We start from the raw sequence: 26,317 nt of genomic DNA, 5'->3' as shown, positions 1-26,317 counted from the left end.
TCTAGGGGAATACATAAAACCCAAGGCCGAGGTGACCTCTGTTGATCTCCTATAATTCAGAGCCACGACACAGTGTCTCTTCCTGCTGAGCTAGCCAAGGCAAGAGTCTCCCTGTGTATAATTGCTCTATAAGCTAGAGTGTTCAAGACCTCCAGATTGATCTGAAGCACATAAAAATGCAGTCTCTTCCAAGGCTTTCAAGATGGTTTAGCTCCAGAGCTACGTTAATCACACAGATGTCTCAGAGAGGTGTTGTGGGCCTAGTTGAGCCAACTTTAGCTCTAGACATTTGCATACCTGTTAGCCTGATGATCTAAATGACTCCTTGCTGAGCAAACTTTAGCTAAGACTTTTAGCAGCTCATATCATTTAAAACATATTGTGAAAGTAAGGTAAGTTGTAAGATATTCACTGAATATTTAAATTACTTTATAGGTGAGAGAAATTAACCAAATAATTCTTTAAAATGATTGCATTCATACATTAGCCTCCTTATAAAATATGTATGACATTTAAGATGTGGCACAAATAAATGTGTGCTTTAAATTTTTAATCTCAAATTAAACTTGGTTCAAACACACACACACACATATACATATATACATATTATATATGTATATATGTAAATGTAATTTTAAGTATGTGGGTCTTTTGTGAGAGGACATATTTTTATAAGCTGATTATTGAGAATTTCTGTGTCTTACATTCTGGCTGACCAACCGCAAGGCACCATGGCAAAGGTGGCGAGGATCCACAGGCACATGGCATGAAAGAGTTTCAGGCGCAGGGGCATGACATAATGAAAGGCGCTGACTTTATTTTTGCCATCTTGGAGATCCCTCTGCTGGAATTACTGCCATGATCCACTTGTCATCCTCTGTGTGCACACAGTGTGACTAACTGCTACTGTATCACTGACTCCTTTCTGGTGGGGCTTTGAAATAGTTAAGTATGCCTGAGTTTCGTGCTAAATGGGATGTCTGGACCCTTTGTCTGCTCTTCTGACCTTTCCTCCTCCCTATCCCCCTCCCCTTTTCTTTAAAGATCTCAGGGCAGTTGGGCTCAAGAAAGGGATGTTCTTCAATCCTGACCCTTACCTTAAGATGTCCATTCAGCCAGGGAAGAAGAGTAGTTTCCCTACGTGTGCCCACCACGGGCAGGAGAGAAGGTCCACTATCATCAGCAACACCACCAATCCAATTTGGCACAGAGAGGTAAGACAGACCGGGGGCAGGGGTAGGGAGTGTCTTCTACTTGATAGTACTTGACAGGCAAGTGGGTCCTTTCTCTCTGAACCCTGTGTAGCCTTGAGTTGTGAAGGGGTGTGGGCAAGATGGCTCCAGATATCTAGTTTTGTTGCAAAGAGTGTATACTGCATGTGAACTCTTTCCTTCTTGTTAGAGCCAGGTATGTAGTAAGACTGGTCAAATGCTCACTTCAAAGGTAAAAGTTAATGGTATACTAAAGGCTTAATTATATATATATATATATATATATATATATATATATATATATATTTGTCTTTTGAGACAGAGTTTCTCTGTATTGCTTTGCAGCCTATTCTGGAACTAGCTCTGTAGACCAAGCTGGCCTTGAACTCACAGAGATGCACTTGCCTATGCCTCCCTAGGAGGGTTTAAAGGTGTGTGTCACCAACACCTGGCTCTTAATATTTTTAAAGCTAAAAAGTAATGCAAAAAAATGATGAGGAACAAATATATGAAAGTGACTACCTACTCAGATGCTTACATGGAACTTTCTTATTCTTAACAAGTGCTATTTTCCATTAAGCAAACTGCCATGTTCCTCTGTCCTTTGGAAAACTCTAATTATCATACTAAACAAACTAGTGGTGACTAAATGTGGAACAGGCTAATACTGTCCCCATGGCTGTAGTTGCACAGATGCTGTCAAGGAAAAGTAAAACGATTCACACCTGTTCTGCCTCCATCATTTACTAAGGTCAATTACTTAAATAAAACCAGGATCAGTATTACTGATTTCTCCTTTTACTTCAGTAAATTATTGCATGTATAATTTAATGTTTGATGGAATCCCCTGTGACTGCTGACCAAGAAAGTGTACCATTGGATGAAAGGGTGAATTTTAGTGGTTTTAAAGTGAGTGAAGGATTGACAGGAGCTGGTAATGTGGACTGTGTATGCCATTAGAGCTTAAGAGATGGCAGTTTCAGGCTGGAGAGTTGGCTTAGCCATTAAAGGCTAAGCTCACAACCAAAAATATAAGAGATAGCAGTTTCTGTCTATAAAATGATAAAATGTTCCATTTGTCTTCTAAGACAACATATTGCATGCTTTTGGTTTCAGAAATACTCCTTTTTTGCACTTTTAACTGATGTCTTAGAAATCGAAATTAAAGACAAGTTTGCCAAGAGCCGTCCCATCATCAAGCGTTTCCTGGGGAAACTAACCATTCCGGTGCAGAGGCTGCTGGAGCGCCAAGCCATCGGGTAACCAGCTCTCACTTTGGGGCACCTTGAGATCAGTTTGTACTGAGACAGCTGATGTAGTACTTGACAGTCCTGGGGTGTGCCTTGCTGATAAGAAGTGGAACATACCTCCTTAAAAAATAAAAGTGCCCTTGAGATCAATAAAGTATACTGGACCCAAAACACTCTGTTTTAACGATACACTTTCTTATGGTATTGATCTCCTTTCCTAGATTCACCTAGATAGCAAATCTCACAGTGTTGGGATTGTTTGGGGGCATGTTGAAATCTTGCTGTAACCACCCTTTCATGAGCTTCATAGTGCCTTCATCTTATCCTGCTGAGTTCCATCCACAGACCCTACCTTTATTCCTGAAACACAGAAACCAACTTATTTGAGGACTTAGTTTTAGTTTTTGTTTCTGTGAGCTGTCTCTAAGTTACAAGTAAAGAAATACAATACACCCTTATCCATTGTTATATCTATTTTTATGTCATAAGTGCTAGGCAATTCAATACTACACAATGAGAGCATTTTTGTGTCTTTTTTTTCTTTTTTTCTTTTTTTCATTGCAGGTAAATCTTTTAAATATACAGTAGTGGTGGTAGCAGCAAGGATAATTAGCATGTGTGCCATCCTTGAAGTAGCAGTTAGTAGTGAGGGTAACCCCATGAGATGCTGGGCTCATACTGTGTTAGCAGTATGAATAGTACACAGATTTACCCATGGAGCCTCAGCAACTCCTAGAGGTCAATGACGTGATGCCAGCCATTTCAGAGATGAGGAATCTGATGCTGGCAGGCTGGTGGTAATGCTGAGGTTTGGGCTCAGTCCTGCTCTAGACCCTCTGTTCTCTGAAACATCTTGAGTGCTGGTTGTAATTGGTGCCTGTGGAGAGCTGACCTTGCACCTGCACTACAGATTTCGTGAGTTTTAGTTTCCTCATCTGAAAACAATTGTCCAGACTACACAGTCTCTGTAGCCCTTCAAACATGAAACTCACGGGTTCTAATTAATTCTGATCCTCTTGATTGGAAGATGTGAACTTTGTGGCTGGACAGCACACACAAAGTAAAGAGAGAATACAGAATTCTAGAAGCATGGTCTGTTTGGTAAAAGCTGAGAAATGACAGTTATTTTTAAGGAAAATAATTATAGCCTCTGGAAGACATATTTTGGGAGCCTTTGAAATTATTTTTAGCATGTGTCAACAGTGAAGGATTATGGTGAGAACCTCAATAAATGTAATATCTTTCTCATTTGACTTATATTAATTATAACCATCCAATTCATGTAATGTATGTGTTTCAGTTTCGATTACTGACAGGAAGAATAATTAAGGAAGAACTAAATCTTGTCAGTACCCAAACTGCTATGAACTCTCTGTTGTTTGAGTGAGTCTTCTAAACACCCACAGGAGCAACAGACCCAGTTCTGCATTTAGCGGAAGAAAGTCCAAAATGCATCCATCAAGTGGCAAACTGGGATGTTTCTCTGTGAGTGGTTTAAAAGCATTGCTGTCATACCAGATACATGCTAATGTTTCTGACTGATTATTGTTTTCTATTCAGTTAGTTAGTTATATATTTGGTGAGCTGTGACTATCTGAAATAGTTGAAAATGTCCAGAATATGTCTGGAAGGGATAAGCCATCTATTTTTAAAGCATCTGTTTAGATGCAACATTTTTCATAGCATGGCCAACTTCTTTCTGAAAGACTTGTCATAGTCCTGTTTTTATCAGTTCCCCTGATTAGTGAGAAAATGCTTCAGGCATCTAGGGAAAGTCTTTACTGTTCATTTTTTATAATAATAGTAATCTATAGCATATTCTTCATAATGACATCATATCACAGCAGGAGGCAGCTTGCATTGGCATAAGACTGGACATGACTGGCACTCCGTACAATAGTACACCTTTCACTGAGAATCTGAGACATAGGGAGCTTTCTAGAGCTTTGATGGGGATAGATGAACTGAGGACTTTTCCCAGTTAAGATTCTTCCACGTAAAGGTGCTCGTGTGGCAGTTGGTTATTATGTATACATTAAGTGTGTAATAAATATCAAGATCTGTGTTGGGTATAAGAGCTGAGACAAACACATGGGCACAGTTCTTTCTGTGCAACTCATAAAACATTCATTCCCCACCTTAACCTGTCTGTCACTTTTGAGAATCTTCCATAATTGACAGACAAAGGGAGGAGCCATCAGTCTTTTTAATCAAGGAAGTGATGGCTTCATTAGAGGACTGAGTGTCAGAAGAGATGTAAGAAGAGCCAGGAAGTAGAGGCAGGGCTATAGCGTTTGCTGCTGGGCACACACACACAAGTGTGCAAGCACGCCTGCGTGTGCTCTCCAAATGCCTGGAACACGAATGCAGCAATGTGGAGCAGAAAGAGGCTTCCCTGCCATTTATGCCGGCTACAGCTGTCATGGGGTTCTGTCACATGTTCCAGGGTAATACACAATTCAGCTCCCAGTTCAGCAAGAGCACCATTAGCCACATCATATTCATTATCCCACAAGAAAGAAAGGCAGTAAGAGGGACTTCACCAAAGGCAGCCTGGAATCACAGAGACTGTAAAATGAACTTGTGTTATCCAGGCTGCCTGGCAGGGGCTTCTGATGCAGGATAAAATATGTCTCATCCCAGATCTGTCATCCAGTAACTTCCTAGCTATGCCTTCATGTCTTCCTCTAGAAAGCAGGATGGATGTGTCCTACCCAGGGCCCAGGGGAGTGAAGAACAGCATACCCCTAGTACTTTCAGCAAATGTGTATAGGTCACTCAGTAAACACTCCACATGAGGAAGCAAAACATTTGGTAGCATCAGTCTAGGACAAAAATCACGATATCATAAAAGGAAACGTCTAGGAACTTGATTAGGGATTCTGGTGACTTACCAATTGGAAAGCTGAGATTTTTTTTTTCTTATACTTAAGAGCATGTTTACAAAACAAAGCTATGTGGGTTGATGCTGCAAAGCTAACCAGAGACTCTAAACTGTACAATGCTGCAGACACAGCTCTTTCCAAAATGGCCAGGAGAGGGCAGTGTGAGAGCAGAAACGGTATGATTCCATTAGCTTTTTGGTTGTTTTCTGTAATTAAAGTAAATCATTTGACTCAGAATTGCTTGTATTTGAATCTGGGAAATAGATGTGGGCTGGAAATACCTGGATAGTTCTATTGTTAGGAAAGCTGGCAGCTTAGGACTAGCACTAAGGCAGGTCCAAAAATGAGCAGTCCTGTTGTGGTCCCCTCTAGCACCAGTCATGGGGTGTGGTCCTCTCCCTCATTGCAGAACACATTGTTAGGACCTGAGACTCAGTGGGAGGCCAGGCTCCCTGAGAATGAGAACCAGCAGCCCCATTCCTTATTGTGCAGGTGAGGGAGGTGAGGTCAGCACCCTCTCTTACTCACAGGGTTGGGGCTGGCATCTGGGAGCCTGGTTTTATGTTCTCATGTTGCTCTCTCTCTTTCTCTCCTTTAATGTGTCCTATAGCAAGACTTTCTTCTGTCCCTGGGTCACTTGTGCAAATGAATAATATAACACATTGGGTCATATTGTGCTTGAGCCCGTTTTTACTTAAAATTCTGGAAGTTCCAAGGGCAGTTTGTGGGACGTGGGGGTGGCCTGTGGGAAGAAGGCGAAGGCACAATCAGGATGAAGGGCCGTTTCTCCTCCTGCAGTGACCAAATGCTCAGCTACAACCTCGGCAGAAGGCTCCCAGCTGACCACGTGAGTGGCTACCTCCAGTTTAAAGTAGAAGTCACATCTTCTGTCCATGAAGGTGAGGTGTCTGTGTAAACACATAAGCACATAAGCACGTGTCAAATTTGCCCAGTTGGTAGTTAGCATGTAAGCAAGATTGTGTATCAGGTACAAACTGAAACAGCTTTCCAGTGATTACCTGTCATTTGTCAAAGCACTCAGGGAAGTCTGTTTAGCAAAGACTGCTCCAAGCCTTATGTTTGCACTCTGAAGCTAGGCTTGTTCCTTGCAGGAGAGGGCATCTGTAACAAACTTCATGCAGGAGTAGCAAAGAGTACTGGATCCTAGCAGCCAGTGGTGCTGCCCAGGGTCATGTGGGATGCAGAACTCAGCAAACTGGCTAGTGTCAGGACAGTTGCTCTATCTCTCTCTCTTGTCCGTCTGCTCACAAGTGCTGCTTTCTCTCCCAGATGCGTCTCCAGAAGCTGTTGGCACCATTCTCGGCGTCAACACTGTTAACGGTGACCTGGGCAGCCCTTCTGATGATGAGGATATGCCAGGAAGCCATCATGACAGCACCCTTTGTGCCAATGGGCCAGTTTCTGAGGACAGCACTGCTGATGGAACCCCCAAGCATTCTTTCAGGACTAGCTCTACCCTGGAGATCGACACAGAGGACTTAATCTCTACTTCCTCAAGAACCTCACCTCCCAGAGGCCGCCAGGATTCACTCAATGATTACTTAGATGCTATTGAACACAATGGCCCCTCCAGATCAGGGGCAGTCACCTCCTCCGAGCGGTCCATGGGAGCTTCTCCCAAACTGAGGAGTAGTTTTCCTACTGACACAAGACTCAATGCCATGCTTCATATTGACTCGGATGAAGAAGATCACGAGTTTCAGCAAGACCTGGGTTACCCATCTTCCTTGGAGGAGGAAGGAGGCTTGATCATGTTCAGCAGGGCATCCAGAAGTGATGCTGGGAGCCTGGCATCTCAGACCAAGCCAGAGGAGGACAACCCCATTGAGAATGAGGATATGTCTATTCATGAAGCTGCTTCCTTAGAAGAGAGGCCAGAGAACCTTCCAGAGGTTGCAGATGGTTCCTTGCCCTCAAGTGCAGCCCCTGATGACAATGAAGCCAGCCTTGAGCCCCATCCCAGTGCTGACCAGGGTAGCACTGAATTGTCAGGCTCTCAAGAGGCTGATCAGCCCACAAGTGGAGCAGACACGGCAGCCTCTGACGCATCCGGAGGGAGCCGCAGAGCTGCCAGTGAGACTGAGTCCCTGGACCAGGCATCTGAACCTTCCCAGGTGTCCTCTGAGACAGAACCTAGTGACCCTGCCAGGACAGAGAGTGTGAGTGAGGCCAGCACCAGACCTGAGGGAGAGAGTGACCTGGAAGGTGCTGACAGCTCGTGCAATGAGAGCGTGACCACACAGCTGTCCTCGGTGGATACGCGGTGCTCATCTCTGGAGAGTGCACGATATCCAGAAACTCCAGCATTTTCTTCTCAAGAAGAAGAAGATGGGGCCTGTGCAGCTGAGCCCACCAGCAGTGGCCCTGCAGAGGGGTCTCAGGAGTCCATCTGCACTCCTGGTTCTTTACCTGCTGTGCAGGTGCCCAGTAGGGAAGAGGAAGGGGCAGGGGCTGATGTAGCTGCTTTATCTGAGCAGGGGGAGCTGGGGGAGGTCTGGCAGAGGAGGGAGAGTCTGGAAGGGGCTGCTGCTGCTCCTGCTGCTGCCACTGAGAGTGAGCCCCAGGATGATGGGGATGCTGGAGATGCCCAAGATGCCTGTGAAGGGGCCACTGCCCAGGAGGAGGGCGCCACTGGAGGTAGGATTTAGAAGAGAGCATGACTCTTGGTGTAAGCATCACTGCTGGAAAATAACTCTTACAGTTTCCCTCCATGTAGATTATAGTGCACTCTGCACGTGAATAGAGAGGTGAATTCATCTCTATTGGTAGCAGGTAATAGATATATGGATAGTGAAGCCCGTCTTGTACATCAGGCCTACCAGTCCAAATCTGGAAAGCCCAGACCAAGGGGCTTAATCCTTCACCATTCACAGAGCTGGGAATGATGATGGCATGGTTTCCATCCACATAGACCTCAGTTCAAATTCAGTCTTTTTAAAAGATGGATCATCTATTGCTGCCATACGAGGCCTGGCAAACAGTAGTCTTTGGTTTTAAACAAGATGCAAAACCAGTCACTACCTTAATGTAATGTGTAGGGGCTATCAGGAGTACCGCTTTCTTACATCTCTGGAATAGACAGTGTGGGGTTTGCATCAAATCCATGTCCAAGAAAAGTCAGTTGTGTTAAGCAATAGTTCTAATGCATGAGGAGGAGAATGGGCGAGAACATTGTGTTAAGCACCTCAAGGTGCAAGTTCAGATGTAAAATCTGTACTGGATCTTAGTGAACATGGATCCCAGGAATGATTTATTTAAAATGTTCTAGAGAGAGGCCATAAAAAAGAGAAAGGGAAGTTTTAGGTGCCTAAATTTCAGAGACTCAAACAGGAGTTCCTTTTCTTTTGGAGTAGGAACTGATGCTAGGGCCTTGAGTTTACATGCCAGGCAAGCCCTGTATGAATGAGGTACATCCCAACCCTAGGTATTACTTTCTTATCGTGTGATTTATTTTCCCACCTAAATTATCATTTTCTTTCCCTCTGACTCCTATTTTGCTTTTCATTAACCTCTGGCCACTTTGTGACCCTAAAGTATTAGGGCATGAGCAAGTTAGAGGCCATGAGGGGCACCAGAAGATGCATGCTTGGAACATTCTTAGGTCACCTCTTCTGAGCCCCTACATTCATGTAGAAAAGGAGATAAGAGAGCATAGACAACAGCTTGGGATCAATGTTTGAGGTGTTTGCTTGCTTTTTTAGGCTAGTCCAGGCTAGCCTAAAACTTTCTAGCCTCCTGCCTCAATCTGCTGGGTCCTGTGATTGTGTATATGTGCCAACTCATCTATTCTAGATGTGGTGTATGTGTGTGTGTGTGTGGGGGGGTGTCAAAGAAACAATGCCCCGGTAACTTGGGTAACCTTTACCTTTAATCCTAGGTTCTCAAGCCAATGGACACCAGCCGTTGCGATCGCTACCTTCAGTGCGTCAGGATGTCAGCCGGTACCAGAGGGTGGATGAGGCTCTCCCACCAAGTAAGCAGCTGTTAGCTAAAGGCCTACCCTACTGACAGTGTGCAAAGATGACAGACTGATCCATTCCATGGGTCATGGAGAGGAAGGTGTCTGGGAGATGACCAAGTGGTTGTCATCTGGGATGCTCTGTGTGGTCGCTCCTCTCTGGTACTGTTCTAAATGAAAGGGCAGCTAGGAAGAGAAAACATTGTTCTGCCCATGGAGTAAATGCCATCCATATATTTCAGGCATTAGTTGCATAAGAGACTTTTTAAAATTATGCCTCACAGCAGACTGATTTTCATTCGGTGAGTAGGCAAAATGGGGAACCGTCTTTGAAGAACCTCACCCTGTAATGCACGGGATTCCCGTTCTTCCATCAGTTTTCGATACTAAGCACAAGGATCTTAGTTTTTCCTTATGGATGTGTTGGGGGAGGGGGAATATAACCATTACTTGGGGGTTTTAAGAGTGTTTTGTTCTTTTACTTCATAAGACACTGAGCACTTTAATAGACAGTTTGGGCCCAGGGGTGTGGGGGAATGGTTCACAGCCTAAGTGGCTCTAACCCACTCTTACCATGAAATATGAATTCTGTCTAAAGTTCTGGAGTCCTTGCAGCAATATGTTGAGAGCAGCTCACTATGGTGACTGGGCACCCAGCTCTGTAGATGTGGTGTTGGAGAAGCAGCTGGGGAGATGCTGTGTGGCCTTTGCTCTGTTCTCCACTCACCTGTCCTGTGATGGGCCTTCCTATACTTTAAACACTGGGTTGTGAAGAGAAGCGCAAGGAAGTTCTGGTGCTGAAATACTCAGTGGTGAGATCTGGAGGGAGCTAACAAAAGGGCGGATTGCTACTCCCGTAGTTTATCAGTATAACTGGCTTGATCCTTCTGGAATTCCATTGTACACAGATCCCTCCCTTTCTCATAGGTTTGGATAAAGATCAAATACTGCCCCTGGTGGAATATTTTGGTATAATCAGAGCAAAATGGATTGGGAACACCAGGAGAAAGTTGTGGGAGAGCCTTGTATGTGTGCGTGGATCAGTCACAGAGTTTCTGGGCATTGCAAAAGGAAGCATAGCTTTGATTGTGTGTTCTGGCCACAGGCACCACCCCCAGTCACATGGAATTCCTCTTGTATTTGTTGAACATAATTTAATGTAGAGCTTACATTTTTAAAAGAAATGCTTTCTTGCTGAAATTAGGGTGCTATTCATGATATCTCAATGGCCTTGTTTAAATCCTGATGGTAGAACTCTATGAATAATTTTTTTTTGGCAAACAGTTGGAATTTTAGTTTAATGAGGTGATAAACTCAAAGAGCAAAAGTAATTTCCTTGTATGTCCTGTTTAGTGAATAACTAGTGTACAGGAGATAAATCATAAGACCTATTCCTGTTCAGTTGTTCTCAGTAGTGGTTCTGGGTGCCAGCCACCCCACAGATAATATTTTAAGTCCATCAGCTGCCTTCCTTCATAACAGTGTGGTGCTGGACTTCAGGAGGAGGGGCAGGGATGCCAAACATCTGAAGATGGTAGGACAATCGGCTACAACAAAGACTTGTCCCATCTAAACTTCTAGTGTGCCTTCAGAGAGGCACGTGTCCACACGGTGCCTCAGCAAATGACATTTCAAAAAGAGTCTATAACCAGGTCTTTTCATTTTAAAAGCTCAGATCTTAAAGTATGTCTTTATTAAAATGAGATATATACATATATGTGTTACAGGAGCAATTGCCTTGGAAATTTGCAGTCTCATAATCGGAGGGAGGCTGGGGTTTCCATATGGGATGACTGTTCAGCCATGTACCCATTCTCATAGCTCATATTGACTGTTCCTGTTAGCTGCCTATCCCCTCCCTACCTGGCCTTTGTCTGTTACCTCTGGCCATGTCTCTGACCTAAATCTTTGGTTCAGCTAAGGGCCCTGCATTATTTTAAAGCTGGCAGTTGTACTTTTGTTTTTCAAGACAGGGTTTCTCTGTGCAGCTGTCCTGGAACTCACTCTGTAGGCCAGACAGGCCTCAAACATACAGAGATCTGCCTGCCTCTGCCTCTGAATACTGGGATTAAAGGCATGCACCACCACTGCCTGGCTTACAGTTGTATTAAGGAAGTATTTTTTTAATAACTCTGAACTATGCAGTGTTTTATACCTTTCCACTGTATAAGGCACATACTCTGCTTAATTTTCTGTGTTCTAAACATTTTGAAAGCTAGATTAAGGTAGCCTTACCTGTAGTTTATCAAAGGAGGCATAGAAATCAGATAGGGTATGTGGTAATATATTGTGATATATTATTTATGATTTAATAAAGCCAATGGGGATCAAAATGCAAAAAGCTAGCCACAAGCCATAGAGGTCAGGCAGTGGTGATACACACCTTTAATCCCAGGACTCAGAAGACAGGCAGATGGATCTCTATTAGTTCAAGGTCACACTAAACTACAGGAAATTGACCCAGGCCTAAAGAGAAACAGCTCACACAAAGATGATCCTAGCACATGGGATCCCACACCTTTGATCCCAGGACTCATGAGTCATATTTAAGAACAGAATGGGGTCTCAGAGCTGACATTCATTCTCCAGACACATTGAGGATAGGAAGGCATAGATCCTTCAGCCATGCTGAGGAGAGGCAACAGTCTGAGGCTTGGTGAGAGCTTGTGGAGACAGGATCAACCCTTCAGCCTGAGATAGAGGTAAGAGCTAATGGCCGGCTGCTTTGCTTTTCTGACCTTCAGCTTTGTATCCCAATACTGTCTCTGGGTTTCTATTTTTCATGTTACAAGGGTAATTCTTGTCCCATGTGCATGAAGCCCAGATAAATTCAGGAACTTATTTGTGGTCATAGGCTGGGAAAAGCTGAATCAGAGCCATTCCTTCTTCTATACCCAGCAGTCTAATCCAAGCCTAGAAGAGAAGCAAGATGTGTGGGCTGACAGTTTGTCTAGAGGCACTAAGGTTTTTATGGAGGCATACTGTTTATTAGGTGCCAGAAACACTCCAGGCACATTAGAAGGTTTGGGGATTTTGTTGCAACCTTGTATTGTGTTTTAAGGTCAGGTCCAATAGAAAGGCATATAAGAGAGTATACCCTACACAATAACTGTGGTAGTGATGGTGGTCCTGATGGTGGACGTGATGGTGATAGTGATGTTGATCATGATGGTGATCATGATGGTTATAGTGATAGTGATGGTGATAGTGATGATGGTCACGATGGTGGTGGCAAATCATCCTACAGTTATTGACCGCTGGGGCAGGAGGAATGCCAACAGCATTAACAGTCTTTCCTGGTCCAAAACCAAACACTCACTTGAAGTCAGAAGTGTTGTAGATCTGAAGATGTGCTACTTGGTAAGAAGAGCCTTCAAAGTATATTCTATATTTTTGGAGAGCAAATTTGTAGTTCTGGTTTCTTATTCTTCCAATTATACATTTTTTAAAAAATGTCTTTTATGAATGATAAGTTAGGGTTATCCCTGGTCTTTGTGGCAGGTAAATGAAAGGATCATTACTTTTTATAGGATTATGCCATTTAAAATTATTTGTTCTCTTATTATATGGTTTGCATAAGGCACAGTAGTAACTGTATTTGGGGGATCCTTCCTCTAAATTTCTCTATTTTGCTGCCCTTATAAGCTCTTAAACAGGCTGCATACACATCTCATTAGGTAAATATTTAGTTATTCCAAAGAAACAGGTCCATTTCTGAAGGTTTGGGAGTTTTGAAGCTTTCTTTTATCTGTGAGTAGAAAGTATGCCACAGTGTTTTCTTTCTACTTTAGCTGGTGGGAACTTCAGAGCCAGGTTTTAGTAATAGTCTTATCTTGGAAACTTGGCCACATTTCTTTCAGACTCCTCTACTTAGCTTTCTCTTCTTTTTTCAATCTAATTGGGCTATTCTGTATTTTCTTTAATTGAGAGCTACTATAAATAACCTTGTGGAAAAATTCCTCATTGTTTTCATATGAATTTGGCCTGACATGCTGTTGATGGGTAGATTATCCCAGCTCTAACAAGGTAGGAATGAGAGGGGGGACATGTGTTCTTGAGATGTCTGAGACAGGCAAGTGTGCCCGGAAAAAAAACCAACAAAACTGTAGGGCAGATCGAAGGGTGTTGGAAAATGCTTCTCAGACATGCTTACCATGTGTCCATGTGGCACATCAAGCATGAGATGGGGTGTTTCAGACAAGTCCTATTGATGAAACTGTAGCTGCACCCAGAGTCCAGTTGTATAGGGAACTTCACTGTACCCATCCTACCTTGGGAGTAAGTGGCATTAAGAGGCTGTAGTGCTTTGTCTCTACTCAATTTTCTCTTTCTCCTGGCAACTGTAACAATGTGCCCTGGTCAGTATGAGATGCCTCTCTACCCCCAGATAAAGTGATGGCCTCCACTGGTGGCCTGGTACAGGCTGGGCCTACAGCAGGCTGTGTGATACTAAGGACTTGGTTGAAGTATTTGTTCCATTCACTTCCAGCTAGAATACCACAGGTAGTGATTGTGCCTTCCTTGTGGGATCCTGCACTAGCTCCAGGGAGTCTACTGATAATTTTTGTGATTATCTGGAAAATTTGAGCCAATTGAACTTCTCTGGAGAAAATGGCATATTAATTTTTAAATTAATTTACTCAGAAATATAAATTTAGATTTTTTTCCTGAATAAAGAATGAGTCTCTGATATAAATTCTTAAAATTTGTCTTTCGAAAAGATTAGCCTGTGCTCTGTCACTTAGATAGGGAAGGGTCACCTAGTCATAGGAGCAGGATGAATGTAGGAGTGGGAAAACTATAGGAACAGGATGCCTATAGGAGTGGATGCCTATAGGAGCAGGACATCTGGTTCTGAAGACTAGACTGCTCTCCGACTTTACCCAACATGCATTTATATGTTGCTTTCCAGAGACCAACACACTTGCTGTGATACTTAATATACAAGTAGATAATCTTTTTAAGCCTCATGTTTATCTAAGTTGGAGGGAAGAAATTGTCCTTGCTCTGAAAATGCTTCTCTCCAGGAGGGAGAAGATTGAGATGCATGGATAAGGATGCTCTTGATCACTTTGAAGTGTGTGGATGACTAGGTAGCTACTTTCTACCCAAAACCTACATTTATCACTATTGTATATAAATACACACATGAAAGTTTCTGCTAAGCTATGAGAGAAGGGGAAAGGCTGCAGGTGAAGAGGAAAGAAAAAGATAAGATTTGGGTGAAAAAAATAAGCACCAATACCATTTATGTGAAACTATCAAAAATATTATGATGCCACTTACATGTACTCTTAAACAGATGCTTGCATGTGAAGGATGATGAAGGTGGGCGATGTGAAAAGATTCTTTACATTTAGAAATTCTTTAAGAGTTTTTGTATCCTACACGCTGCTGAGACTTAATAACTAGTAACAACAGTTTCCCAAGTGGCCTGGGAGGAATGCTGGGCTCCGCAGTGAGGTATGTGTTATTAGCCACAAATTACAGCGTGTGAGGGAGAGAAAACTTGTGCTGAACTTAATGAACCACCTTCCTGGCCCAGCTCCTCCTCCTCATCCCTCTTGGTGCCCTCCTGTTCTTTAGACTGGGAGGCACGCATTGACAGCCACGGCAGGATCTTCTATGTGGATCATGTAAACAGAACCACGACATGGCAGCGGCCCACAGCTCCCCCTGCCCCACAGGTCCTGCAGAGGTCTAACTCCATACAGCAAATGGAGCAGCTGAACCGCCGGTGAGCACACACCTTCCCCTGTTACTGCTCTCTTGTGTGGTTGGGCTTTTACATGGCGTGGAGTAGAAGACTTGGCTGCTGCTTTGAACTTTGATGTCCCATCAGTGTCATAGACACCATTGGACTTCTCTTGGGGAAAAAGAAAACAAAACATAAACATCCATACACACTTGTATTGTTGGGAAGCTATGGAGAAAATAATCTTAATAATTTCTATAATGCATTGGCTTTTAGGTAAGGTAGACATGCACATTGAGGATTTGAAGCTGAACTTTTCTGACCTCCGGACTCTTCCCTGGCAATGCATCTTTATCCACCTTACCTTTTCAAAGCAGTCATTCTTTGTCAAAAACTAATTGCTATAGAACAGAAACCCGGTTTTTCCTTCATCATAGATGGTTTTTTTCTTGGAGTAAGGCACATAGTTGTTTTGAGTTTGATTAATTTTCAGGGAAATGATCTATAAATGTTAGAGAGTAAAGCTTCCAAATGTCATTTACTTAAGCAACAGGTAGCCCATGAGGGGGAAGATGGGGGCCTGGGATGCAGCACTGGAAGCCTAGAGAGGCCTGGGACTTCCGGGTTGTAGTGTAGCTTCCGATGGCTACAAGGTAACTCCAGGTTCATGCTTTCAGTTACCAGAGCATACGTAGAACCATGACTAGCGAGAGGCCAGAGGAAAATACCACTGCTGTGGATGGGGCCGGGGAAGAAGCCGACTTCCACCAAGCCAGTGCAGGTAAGAGCGCTTCTTTGGCTGTAACCTCGTAGATGTGGAATGAGAACAAGGGTTTCTAAGAAATGAGCTTTTCTTTAAGAGAATTCTTGTACTTCTGTAGATCTGATAAGACAACTTAAAAGAAAAAAAAAGTAATTCAGCAGCAGAATTTCCTAATACTTAACCTTTTGTGAGTTCTGAGAAAACGATCACAAAACCAAATAGATTGTGAATCACCATAGTCTCTGAATCTGTGTCAAAATGGAACAAGAGTCTGGCCATTAAAAAAAAAAAAATCTATGAATGCATTACAGCATTGATAACAACTAGAAGTATTATGCAATATATTTTAGTGTCAGTAAAAACAGTCTGGCTTGTGCATGTATTTTTTGACAAATTAAAAAAAATGTAGTTTTGGGAAGTTGCAATCATAGTATGTGAGCACCATTTGTATTGTTTAGTTCTGACAGCCTTTGTGGTCTATCTGCTTAGACTTCCGACGGGAGAATGTCCTGCCCCACTCTACCTCCAGATCCAGGCTCACGCTGCTGTTACAGTCACCCCCTGTGAAGTTCCTCATCAGCCCAGAGTTCTTCACCGTGCTGCATTCTAACCCTGTGAGTATCAGAAAAGGGAGGAGCATGATGGAAAAAGCAACAATAGGCCGAAGAAAGTGGTCCTCACTCATGTAAGAATCATAGAACTCATTGGAGTATTTTCCTGAGCAGTTGGTGTGTTCTGAACTCTGTGTTAGGTAACTTGTGTTTTAAAACACTAAGCCCTTAGTATATATAACAGGCATCCAGATCAAACAAACAAAAGCAAAAACCTTTAGAACTGACTGGCCTATAAATAACAAGAGGTTGTTTTTCATAGTCTCGGGGGTCTGTGAAGTCCAGGATCATTTTGGCTGATCTGAGATGATAATCATGCTGATTATCTTTCATGGGTGGCACCTTCCTGAAAGGGTTTGAGGGCTGCCTTTGGTTCTGCTTTTAGGAGGTACTAATTCTACTCTGGAGGATCCACAGTACTCTTTATGCACTGCTGAGTTACCTCCTAATGTCATATTTGTGATTAGGTTTCAGCAAATGAATTGGGGCGGGGGACACACAATCAGACCATACGAAGGGAGCCATTCCACCAGTCTCTGAGGGCTGAGGGAACGGCTTTGCTGAAGATGCTCATTGGAGAAAGGCTATCTTAATGGTAAATGGAGCGACCTAAAATAAAGGCTATATTGTTATAAGTCAGGGCATGACCTGAGAGGAGCCTGGACTAGAGAAGGACCCAGCAGGAGAGGAAGCAGCAGAAAGCTGGCAGGATTTGGTGAGTTAGAAGACTAGACACTGAAGATGGCCCTGAATAGTAATGAACTCATATTAATCACTGATAATAAAAGGAAAGTCAGAATGGAGGGAAAGTACTGAATGCTGCAAAACTTAGGAAAATGAGACTAGACCGAAGGGGAAAAGTAGATACTGGCATAGTCCTAGTACCTGGAGGTGTCTGTGGGGCAGCTACTGTGTACCTGTTTACTGGTATTCGTGTGTTTCTAGCCAACTTCATAAGTATGTGCATCTACCTGGTTTACTCATCGTTATGTCCCTGTTTACTGGTTTGTCTTGGAATAAAAATTACTTGGGTGGAGGGAAAGCATAAACAGCATGGTATTTGTCTTCACTGCTGGCACGGAGGTTTAGTCTCTTGCACATTTGCCAACTTCCTATTAATTCCATGTTCTGTATTAGGCATTAAGATAAGTCCTGGGAACATATAGATGACAGCACCTGTAGGTCTTAGAATCCTAGCCTTGAAAACACATTGCAGTGTTTTTGACAACTATGCAGAAGGAATGCACAGGAACAGTGAGCATGTAACTTCACTGGGAATGTACAGGGTCATATAGATGGAAACGCACAGGGAAGGGGTCATAGAAGGATGCACAGGGAAGAGGTCATATAGTTGGGAACACACAGGGTCATATAGATGGGAATGCACAAGGAAGGGGTCATAAATGGGAATGCATTTGCAAAGGGTTCTGAAGGCTGAATAGGAATTGGCCCTACAAACACAGGATAGAAGGAGCATTGTCTGTAAAGTAAGATGCTTGCGACTCTGTTGTGGTCATTGCTATAGATGATCACTGAAGCAGGACTAACAGAAAGAAGAGTGTAGAGCTGGTATGTAGAGAGAATGGGACCCAGAGAAAGTCGGGCTTGAAGCTGGGAAGTCAACCTGGAACCTAAACTTGTATATGGCATGATTCTAGGAGATGACATATTTTTCTACAAAGAGGAGTAGACTAACATTTAGAATGTCACAAGACACAAAAACTCTCATGCTGTAGGGAGAAGAGCTTTGTTTGGGCTTAGAACTAGGTACCACATGCTTTTATTTATTCATCCTGTTTATTCAATCCCTATGATTTCCCTAGAACAGTCTAGACTTGGTAGTAAACAAGACAGGCGGAGTGAGATATAGATAACAAAATAATGAATATAAAGAAATTTTGATAATGCAGTATGACAGGATTGGAGGCAGGGGACAACCAACTTTAACTTCTGGAGGCTTGGGTAGCCAACAGGCATTTCAAGGGAGCCAGCCACATTCACACTGTCACAAAATGCCTCGGGAACAGGAGGAGTTGGATGTGTTATATAGTTAATTTTGGAGAGCTGCACATAAATGCTGAATATAGTGTTCACGTGATCTGGAAAAGAATTGAGGGTTTGCATGAACTTTATTCTAAATGTGTTTCTTTTGTGAGAGTGACTTGGATTTCTGAAAGTTCATAATGATGCTCTACAGAGAATGAGTCCTCTGATTAGATATAGAAGCCGCTTGGGCTAGTGCCTATCACAGAGACTGACACAATTAGATGGCTGTGCGTTGTGTTTTGGAGGGAAAACTCATGTCCCTGCCACTGTTTGGAATATGTGGAAGAGAAAGGCTTCCAGGGCTGGAGATGTAGCTCAGTTGGTTGATTTGCTCACTTGGTCTGCCCAGAGCCATAGGTTCCAACCCAGTTGAACTAAGTGTGGTGAATGCCTGTAACTAACCCCAACAGGAGGTAGAGACAAACAGGATCCCAACTTCCAGATCATCCTTGACTTCCTATCTAGTAGAAGCCAGCCTGGGTTACTTGAGACCCTATGGTATGGGTGAGTGGAACATATGTGCATTCATATGTGTGTGTCCGTGTATTTTTTTAAGTAAATGTGTCAATACATAGGAATTATAGTACATGCTTTACAAATAACAGTAAGAAGGCATTTATTACCCAAGTCGTGGTGGTGCATGCCTTTAATCCCAGCTCTCAAGAGGCTGAGGCAGTCAGATCTCTGAGAGTTCAAGGCCAGCTTGGTCTGCACAATGAGTTCCAGAACAGGCTCCAAGGCTACACAGAGAAATCGTGTCTTGAGGGAAAACAAAAGGTGTTTGTTTATTTTTGCCACCCCTATTAATGTACAAGTGTTCTGGGACAGGAGTGGTTTTGTGTTCATAAGCAAGACAGTAGTGACACAGGAGAGCTGGGCCACAGACTCCTGCCAAGTGATAAGTATGTGAGCTATTCCTCACACAACTGTTCCATTGGATGTGTGATGTCTTGTTAGTGTGTCATTGTCTCTAACGAGTTCTTTGGTCTACAAAGCTTTCTCTGTACAGGGCCAGAGAATAAATATTTTAGGACAAGGACAGCATGTAGACCTGTGTGCCCGGACAGTTTTAATGCTAAGTTGTTTATTGTAATCAGACTGTTGGCCTGTGATCTGGACAGGTCACAGGACAATGAATCGAGCTCTGATTTTCATTTAGCATTTTCTACAGTGAGATTGCTATCCTCCATTGAGGTCAGACTACTGGTGATGTCACTAAGTGGGGCTTCTGACTTCTTTGTCTGGGCTGGTCTTTGCTTCAAGCTCCTCATCTCTGTGGTGCTGTTAAGCAGTTGATGAGCTATGGTTTGAAGCTATGGTTTTTAACTTGATAGACGTTTTCAGATAAACGCAATTGTTGATTCCCTTTAGGTATTGTTCTGACAGGGTTGCAGTGAGTCCTCGGCATCTGTGGGGTCCTATAAGTAATCAAGTAAAGGTGACTGCACTCCCTTTCTCACAGCTGTGGCCCGTAAGTGCCAGACACTGGCTGCAGCAGCTCAGCCCAGGCTTCCAGGACAGTCCCTTTTCATCCGGTGCTAGCTTTCTCTTTTCTATACTTGGGTGTGATTTTACAATTCCTTTCTCTGGGCAGCCCATCTAGAGTTAAAAATATTCTTCTCTAAGGGCTTCACTTTTTTTTTTTTTTCTACTGAAACTGTATTCGTTACTGGTTAAAAAGACATACATGTCTACAAAATTTAAATTCTGTAGGTTAGGAAATCTTATTTTCTGACTTATATTTGGTGTAAGCTGAAGTAGTTAGCGTTTTCCTCATTAAGGTCTTGAGCTATGGATGAATAGGAATAACCACTGTTCAGAGAGCTAGACACTTTTTGGTTTCTTATTTAGAGATTAGCGGAAAATGCAATAAAATAAACTTTCTTGTATTTTTTATTTATTTTTATTTTAGTTTTTGATTGAATTCTTTGTGGCATATAGATGTTTCAGGAAATCCTTGTTTCGGTTATTATAACTATGCAGCATGCAAAATAAGTGTTGACATTTGAAGTTCTCCTTTTACTCTTTATTAAAACAATTTGAAGAAATTATTATATGTTGAAAGATAAGCATGAAAAACATACCACATGTAGCAGCAATTGCCTAATAACATGTGCCTAGAGTCATAAACAGGCATACAGTTCCTTAACTGAAAAACTTGCAGATGGTTTCATGGTAACTTTCAGGTAGATTATACTGCCCTCTGCTGGTTGGCATCAGATTGCTTTCAAAATTGTCTCCAAACTAACCTGAGATTTAGTTACTAGAGCCCAGTCTTTTATGATTGAGGTGCCTGTGTTTGTCTAACTTATGTTATAAATAAGTACATTTAATTATATGTAACAGAATGATGTTTTCAACGTACATGCTAAAAATTTCTAAAAATTACTACCTTGACATTTAATAAGCTTTAGAAATGCATTCATTCAATTATCTAAATTCCTTAGTACTTAATGAAGAAAAATATTATTTTAAAGTTTACAAATATCATCTTAAACATAGTCTTAAAAATCAAGAGTTACTGCTGCTGTACAGTAGACGAGCTGATGGTTTACTGGTATTTCTACTAATGTAAGTTTCCTTCCATATTATTCTTTAGCTAGGTGAAAACAATTTAAAATTACATTATTTAAAATCAAATTAATTAAAAAGCATATTAATGCAGACTATAGCATACAGAATTATTTCCATATACTAGCTGGCCTATTCTGGTACCAGTATTTCTTGCTTTTGTTAATAATAATTTTTGTTTAGTGAGTAATATACAACATCACCGATATTTGCTCCATGGATACCAGAGACATTTGCTATTGAATCAGAGATGCTATTTCCAAATCTAAATTCAGAATACCTGTTCTTGATGAAGAATTTGTGAATAAAATGTATTGTTCATTAGTAGTATATTTAGTAGTGTTTTTGAAATTGACAGAACTAGCTAAAATTAGAACCAGGAATTGAGGAGCTTTGGCTACCACAACACTAAAGAAAAACTTCAACATCAGTAAATCCAGGATTAGATTGTCACTTGAAGTTGCATTGTTGTTAATTACTTAGAATTGAGTGTTTCATATTTTGCTGCCAAATAGACTAAGACATTCCCTTTAACTCCTTTCAATATTTTTCACTTCTAAAACCTCAGACACTCAGCCAAGGAAGACAAATTTAAGCTCCAGTTTTAACAAAATCCTGCTAAAGAACTGGTTAATTCAGCCACTGAGTATTGATGTCTTATAGGAAAGTGGGTGATATGGAATGGGGAGGCTGGGAAAGGCAGTTTGGACTACAAAAGAAATAGTTAAATGGGGTGTTAACTTCCCATCAAAGGAAACCAAAACATTCTGTTGGTCAGAGATTATTTAAAAGTGTGTCATCTCCCATTAACATTTGCCTGCTCACTTCACCACACTGGAATCCACAACCAGATCCCCAGTGAGCTCATCCTGCATAGTGCCATGAGGTTGTGGCATGAAATATGCAGCATTCACTCTTTTCTAGACTGCTGTTGTTGGACAAGAAATCCAATCCATTTACCTAGCTAGAACCACTAACCCCCGGTGGGGAAATGAGGAGCCCTCTTTTCTCAAAGTCACCCTCCACTAAGATGCACTCACCAGGACTGAGCTCACCTGCTGAGTGTCTCTTACCTAGACTGGCTTAATCTTAGTTCTGCTAGGGCTGCCAGTTGGTTCCATCATGTTCCCTGCCCTTGTGACCTCTGCTATTCCAACCCAGTTTTCTGTCTGCAGTGCTTCTCTTCCTACTCTTCCTATAATGGGCCATCTTCTTGTTTTTGACTGCTTAGATCTGTATCCTCAGGGTTTCACACTGGCAGAACTTGGCACATAGTTAATGACAGGTTATGAGACCCTTCAGTTAGCAGAAAGTGGGCTGCTGGGCCACGAGCTTCAAAGGCTAAAAGTAGAAAGCAGTTTTACTACTATATTTGTCTGTTCTGACAGATAGACTGAGATGACCCCCAGATAGTCTTAATTATATATATCCTGCATTCTATAATGACCTTTACTTCTTCAAAGCGATTTTACATCCTTTATCCTCCTGGTTTTGGATCTTAATAATGAGAAAACAAAACAAAACAACAACAACAAAAAACAGGAAACTTATTATTGCTCCTCACAGCTGAGCAAATCCAAGCAAATGAGATTAAGAGTCTTTGTCTCTGTATCTGTGACAACAGAATTCTATGTAGGCTGGAGTATAATTATTCTTTTTAAACAGTTCTATATAGATACATCACTCTATGCATTACATATATATATATATATATATATGCATTTTTATATATATATGTATACATTCACATATTACAGTGTATGTATTATGTTCTTACATATATGTTATTCAAAAGTACTTTAATTATGAAAATGTAGCAGTCTGGAGAGGCGTTTTCTTGGGCCCCTTGACAGTCACGTGAACGTTTTCAGACTTGAAAAGGCTATGATTCTAAAGGTCAGTTACTGCTTACTAATGAGTAAAAGATTCTTCTTACCCTTAATTTACTTGGATAGATGCTTTTTCCAAGATTAGTTAAACCTGGCACAGTGTTGCATGTCTCACTGAGTGGGGAGGAGGAAGATAAAAGGATATAATTAATTATAAGGCCTGGGTAAGATTCCCACGCTTAAGGAGCTGTCTGTCCATCCACTGAGAATTACATGAAGCTCAAGTCTGGCAAGGGTTCCTGACCCTAATTGCCATGGCCTGCTCTGCTGGAGTTTTGCTGCCTCTCTTTAGCAGATGGGAGGGACATGTTTGGTGCTCTAGATTAGGAATCATTGTGTCCTGTCTACTTGGCAACACCCATTTAGAACAATGGCCAGTGCACGATCTCTCCAACACAATCATCATGCAATTGTTTGTCCCCAGAGAGGCTTGTTACCCAGTATGACTGGAAAGCTTTGTCATCACCTCACAGACAGATATGGTCTCAGGCACTAAAGCTTGCCATGGCCGGGTGAAAACATATGAGGAAGCTCACAGCTAATGCAGGAAGTATGTGTCTGCTGATGGCAGTGAAAACTTCAAGTTGGGCTAACCACAGGATAGACTATTAGCTAGTCCAAGTGTCTCTCTGGCAACCTCTTTCTGTTTTCATGGTATCGTTTTCCCAGGCTCTCGTGTTCCCTGAACCTCTGACTGCTTTGAGTATCAAGGCTCTGGACCACACAAAGCCTCAAGCCATCAACAACAATTCTCATTTAGGCTGGCAGGCTGAAATATCTCATGGTATTTCAGACTCTGGTTTAAGGAACTAAGATCTGAGATTGGTTTGTTATGGCTGACTGCCCTCCCTTCCTTCCATACTCCTCCTCTCCCTTCCTCCTTCCCTTCTTCCCACCCTCCTTCTCTTCTATGTGTTTTGATAGGGAAAAATATTTTAAATGCAAAACAAAAACTATGACAAGGAGCTAATCAGAACGCTTTTTGCCATACACCTTGCCCAGGAACTATCAAATGCCAGTGACTTAAGCTAACAAAGCTTTAGTCTCTTTCCAAGTCAGATTATTAGAATTCTCTGGGTCCGAACACACAAACCAGGCTGGAGAGTTCCTACTTCCTGTACTTGCTTCCAAAGGGAAGAAAGCTCCATAGGATAGGGGTCCACAATGAGCCGTAAATGTGTGAGCAGGATGTGACTACTCTGAGGACCCCAGAGAGACTGTTGTCACATGTATTCATCTTTTGTACTATGTAGTACTGACACAACACAGATGGTAAATGGTTGCTACGTTGACACTGTTTCTGGGTACTCTGGTGTCTGTGAGAGTTACTGAAAGACTGAAAGAAATAACAAAGCCCATGAAGAAAAGCCCAAAGACCTCCAGTCTCAATCAATCCTAGTACCTCTGGGATGCTGAAAACAAGGGGACACAGAAGCCCTCTCACTGTATCAGTGAAGAAGAGAATTGTAGGATGGATCATTCATAACCTAGTCAACTTCCTGGAGATGAGTTTCCTAGTGATTCAAGAGCACAGACCCCTGTCTGCTGCTTCGCACACGTATTAGCTCATGCATTTGTTGACTAACCAAGGTGTGGGCTGTCTGTGACGTAAGCAGTTTTTGCAGTCTTTGATAATGAGTTGAAACAGTAGTGTTTATGACAAGATAATCTTTTTTTTTTAAGTGGTAGTAGAGTGGTATTTTACTAAACTTGTGTTTTAATAAATGCAGCTGTATTTTGGACAACAGGTTAGGGTAGGGCACACCAAAACAAGACAAAACAGTGAGGTATGTATGATCTCCAAGCTGTTCTAACTACACTCCGGTTCTCTGAACATCTGCTGCCACCAACCAGGAGGGTGTGAGGGTTGAGATGAGTGTCTCTGTCTGCTGCTGTCTCCACAGACATTCCTGACAGTGAGAGGATCTGTGTGTGTGTGTGTGTGTGTGTGTGTACATACGTATGATGTTCAAGTATATATAGCAAGCATTTTCCCTACAGCTTGGCCCTTAACTTTGTTCTTCTATACTGTCCGACCCTCTGAGCCAGTGACCTGGTCAAAAGCTGGAGGGAGAACAGATTATTGGGGTCACTGACAGGTGGTATGTTTATTGTGTGTTTTACTAAAATCAACCCTGGAATCCAATGTCCCATATGAAAAGAAATGCCACAACATGCTCGTTCATTGGAAAACAAGGAGCCAGGTCAGGTGGTGGCGGCACACGCCTTTAATCCCAGCACTTGGGAGGCAGCAACAGGTGGACTGCTGAGTTCAAGGCCAGCCTGGTCTACAGAATGAGTTCCAGGACAGCCACTGTTGTTACATAGAAAAACCTGATCTCAAAAAACCAAGGGGGGAAAAAAAGAAAAAAAGAAAGCTAGAAACCATTCATAGAGAGGGAGGGCCTCGCTTTTTATAGTTTCTGTGTGTTCAAGTTACTTTGCTCTTTTGGCTGTTTCCATTATGTGGGTCTGGAGATATGCAGAAGCCTGTTTACATGTTTTACACACTTAAAGAAGACCTTCTATCTCCTGTGCAGTAATTACCATGCCCTATGCACACTGGCAGCCTAAAGATTGTTTTCTATCTTTCCTCTAGAGTGCCTACCGCATGTTTACAAACAACACGTGTTTGAAGCACATGATCACCAAAGTCCGGCGGGACACTCACCATTTCGAACGCTATCAGCATAACAGGGACCTCGTGGGATTCCTCAACATGTTTGCGAACAAACAGCTGGAACTCCCGAGGGGCTGGGAGATGAAACATGATCATCAGGGCAAGGTAACCTGAGGGAGCCACCCTAGTGGGTGGCTGAATGGCTGTGTCTGCTCTCATGGCTTCCCTCTACCTTTGCAGTGAGGGCAAACATTCCATCCCCTCTTTCCGCACAATCTCCAAATACTCCAGATCTCCAAATTTGGAAGTAGCATGTGGTGCCAGGAGGTGTGGGTTTGGTGAGTGCCATGTGTCCCTGGACATTCCTCTGTCTATGCTCTCTTACCATTTTCCACTGAGTACAGAAAAGAATTCTGAGTGGTGTTAACTTGTTCTTCTGAGTGGTAACACTTATTCTCCTGAGCAGTGTACTTTGTGTTGTAGACACGAGAATAAGAAGTGGTCGTACTGTTCAGAGAGTGTGCACTAGGCATCACTGAGCTGTTGTGCAAAACACTGGCCAAGTCTGAGCCTCAAATCATGGTTCGAAGCCCTGGCCTGTTTGCACCTTGAACAATCAGCTTCCTAGTCTATGATGAGAAGCACATATAGACCAGAGAAATGACATCTTCACTTCCTGTGTAGACTGTGAACCAGAAAGCCCAGCTTTAACCAGGAAGTTTTACGTAAGAGGTCACAATGAGAAAGTTGGTTTTGTTAGAAGGTTTTCCCTAGTGAACATTTTATTTTTATTTGAC

General features: G+C 42.4%; 1 protein-coding gene across 3 annotated transcripts in view; it reads left to right on the top strand.

Annotated features, from left to right (window-relative positions):
* Positions 1 to 26,317, top strand: part of Hecw2 (HECT, C2 and WW domain containing E3 ubiquitin protein ligase 2) — a 331,621-nt gene that overhangs the window by 221,818 nt on the left and 83,486 nt on the right. For all 3 annotated transcript variants that reach the window (XM_051190202.1, XM_051190203.1, XM_051190204.1), the window contains 9 exons: positions 1,045 to 1,214; positions 2,328 to 2,470; positions 6,145 to 6,245; positions 6,637 to 8,004; positions 9,245 to 9,340; positions 14,912 to 15,062; positions 15,698 to 15,801; positions 16,273 to 16,397; positions 25,500 to 25,685. In XM_051190202.1, coding sequence (XP_051046159.1) covers positions 1,045 to 1,214; positions 2,328 to 2,470; positions 6,145 to 6,245; positions 6,637 to 8,004; positions 9,245 to 9,340; positions 14,912 to 15,062; positions 15,698 to 15,801; positions 16,273 to 16,397; positions 25,500 to 25,685 — 2,444 coding nt within the window. The remainder of the gene's footprint in view (positions 1 to 1,044; positions 1,215 to 2,327; positions 2,471 to 6,144; positions 6,246 to 6,636; positions 8,005 to 9,244; positions 9,341 to 14,911; positions 15,063 to 15,697; positions 15,802 to 16,272; positions 16,398 to 25,499; positions 25,686 to 26,317) is intronic.

This window comes from Phodopus roborovskii, unplaced genomic scaffold, assembly GCF_943737965.1.
Source record: "Phodopus roborovskii unplaced genomic scaffold, PHOROB, whole genome shotgun sequence".
NCBI classification, from domain to species: Eukaryota; Metazoa; Chordata; class Mammalia; order Rodentia; family Cricetidae; genus Phodopus; species Phodopus roborovskii.
Note: the sequence above shows the minus strand (reverse complement) of the source record. Positions and strands in the feature narration are given on the sequence as shown.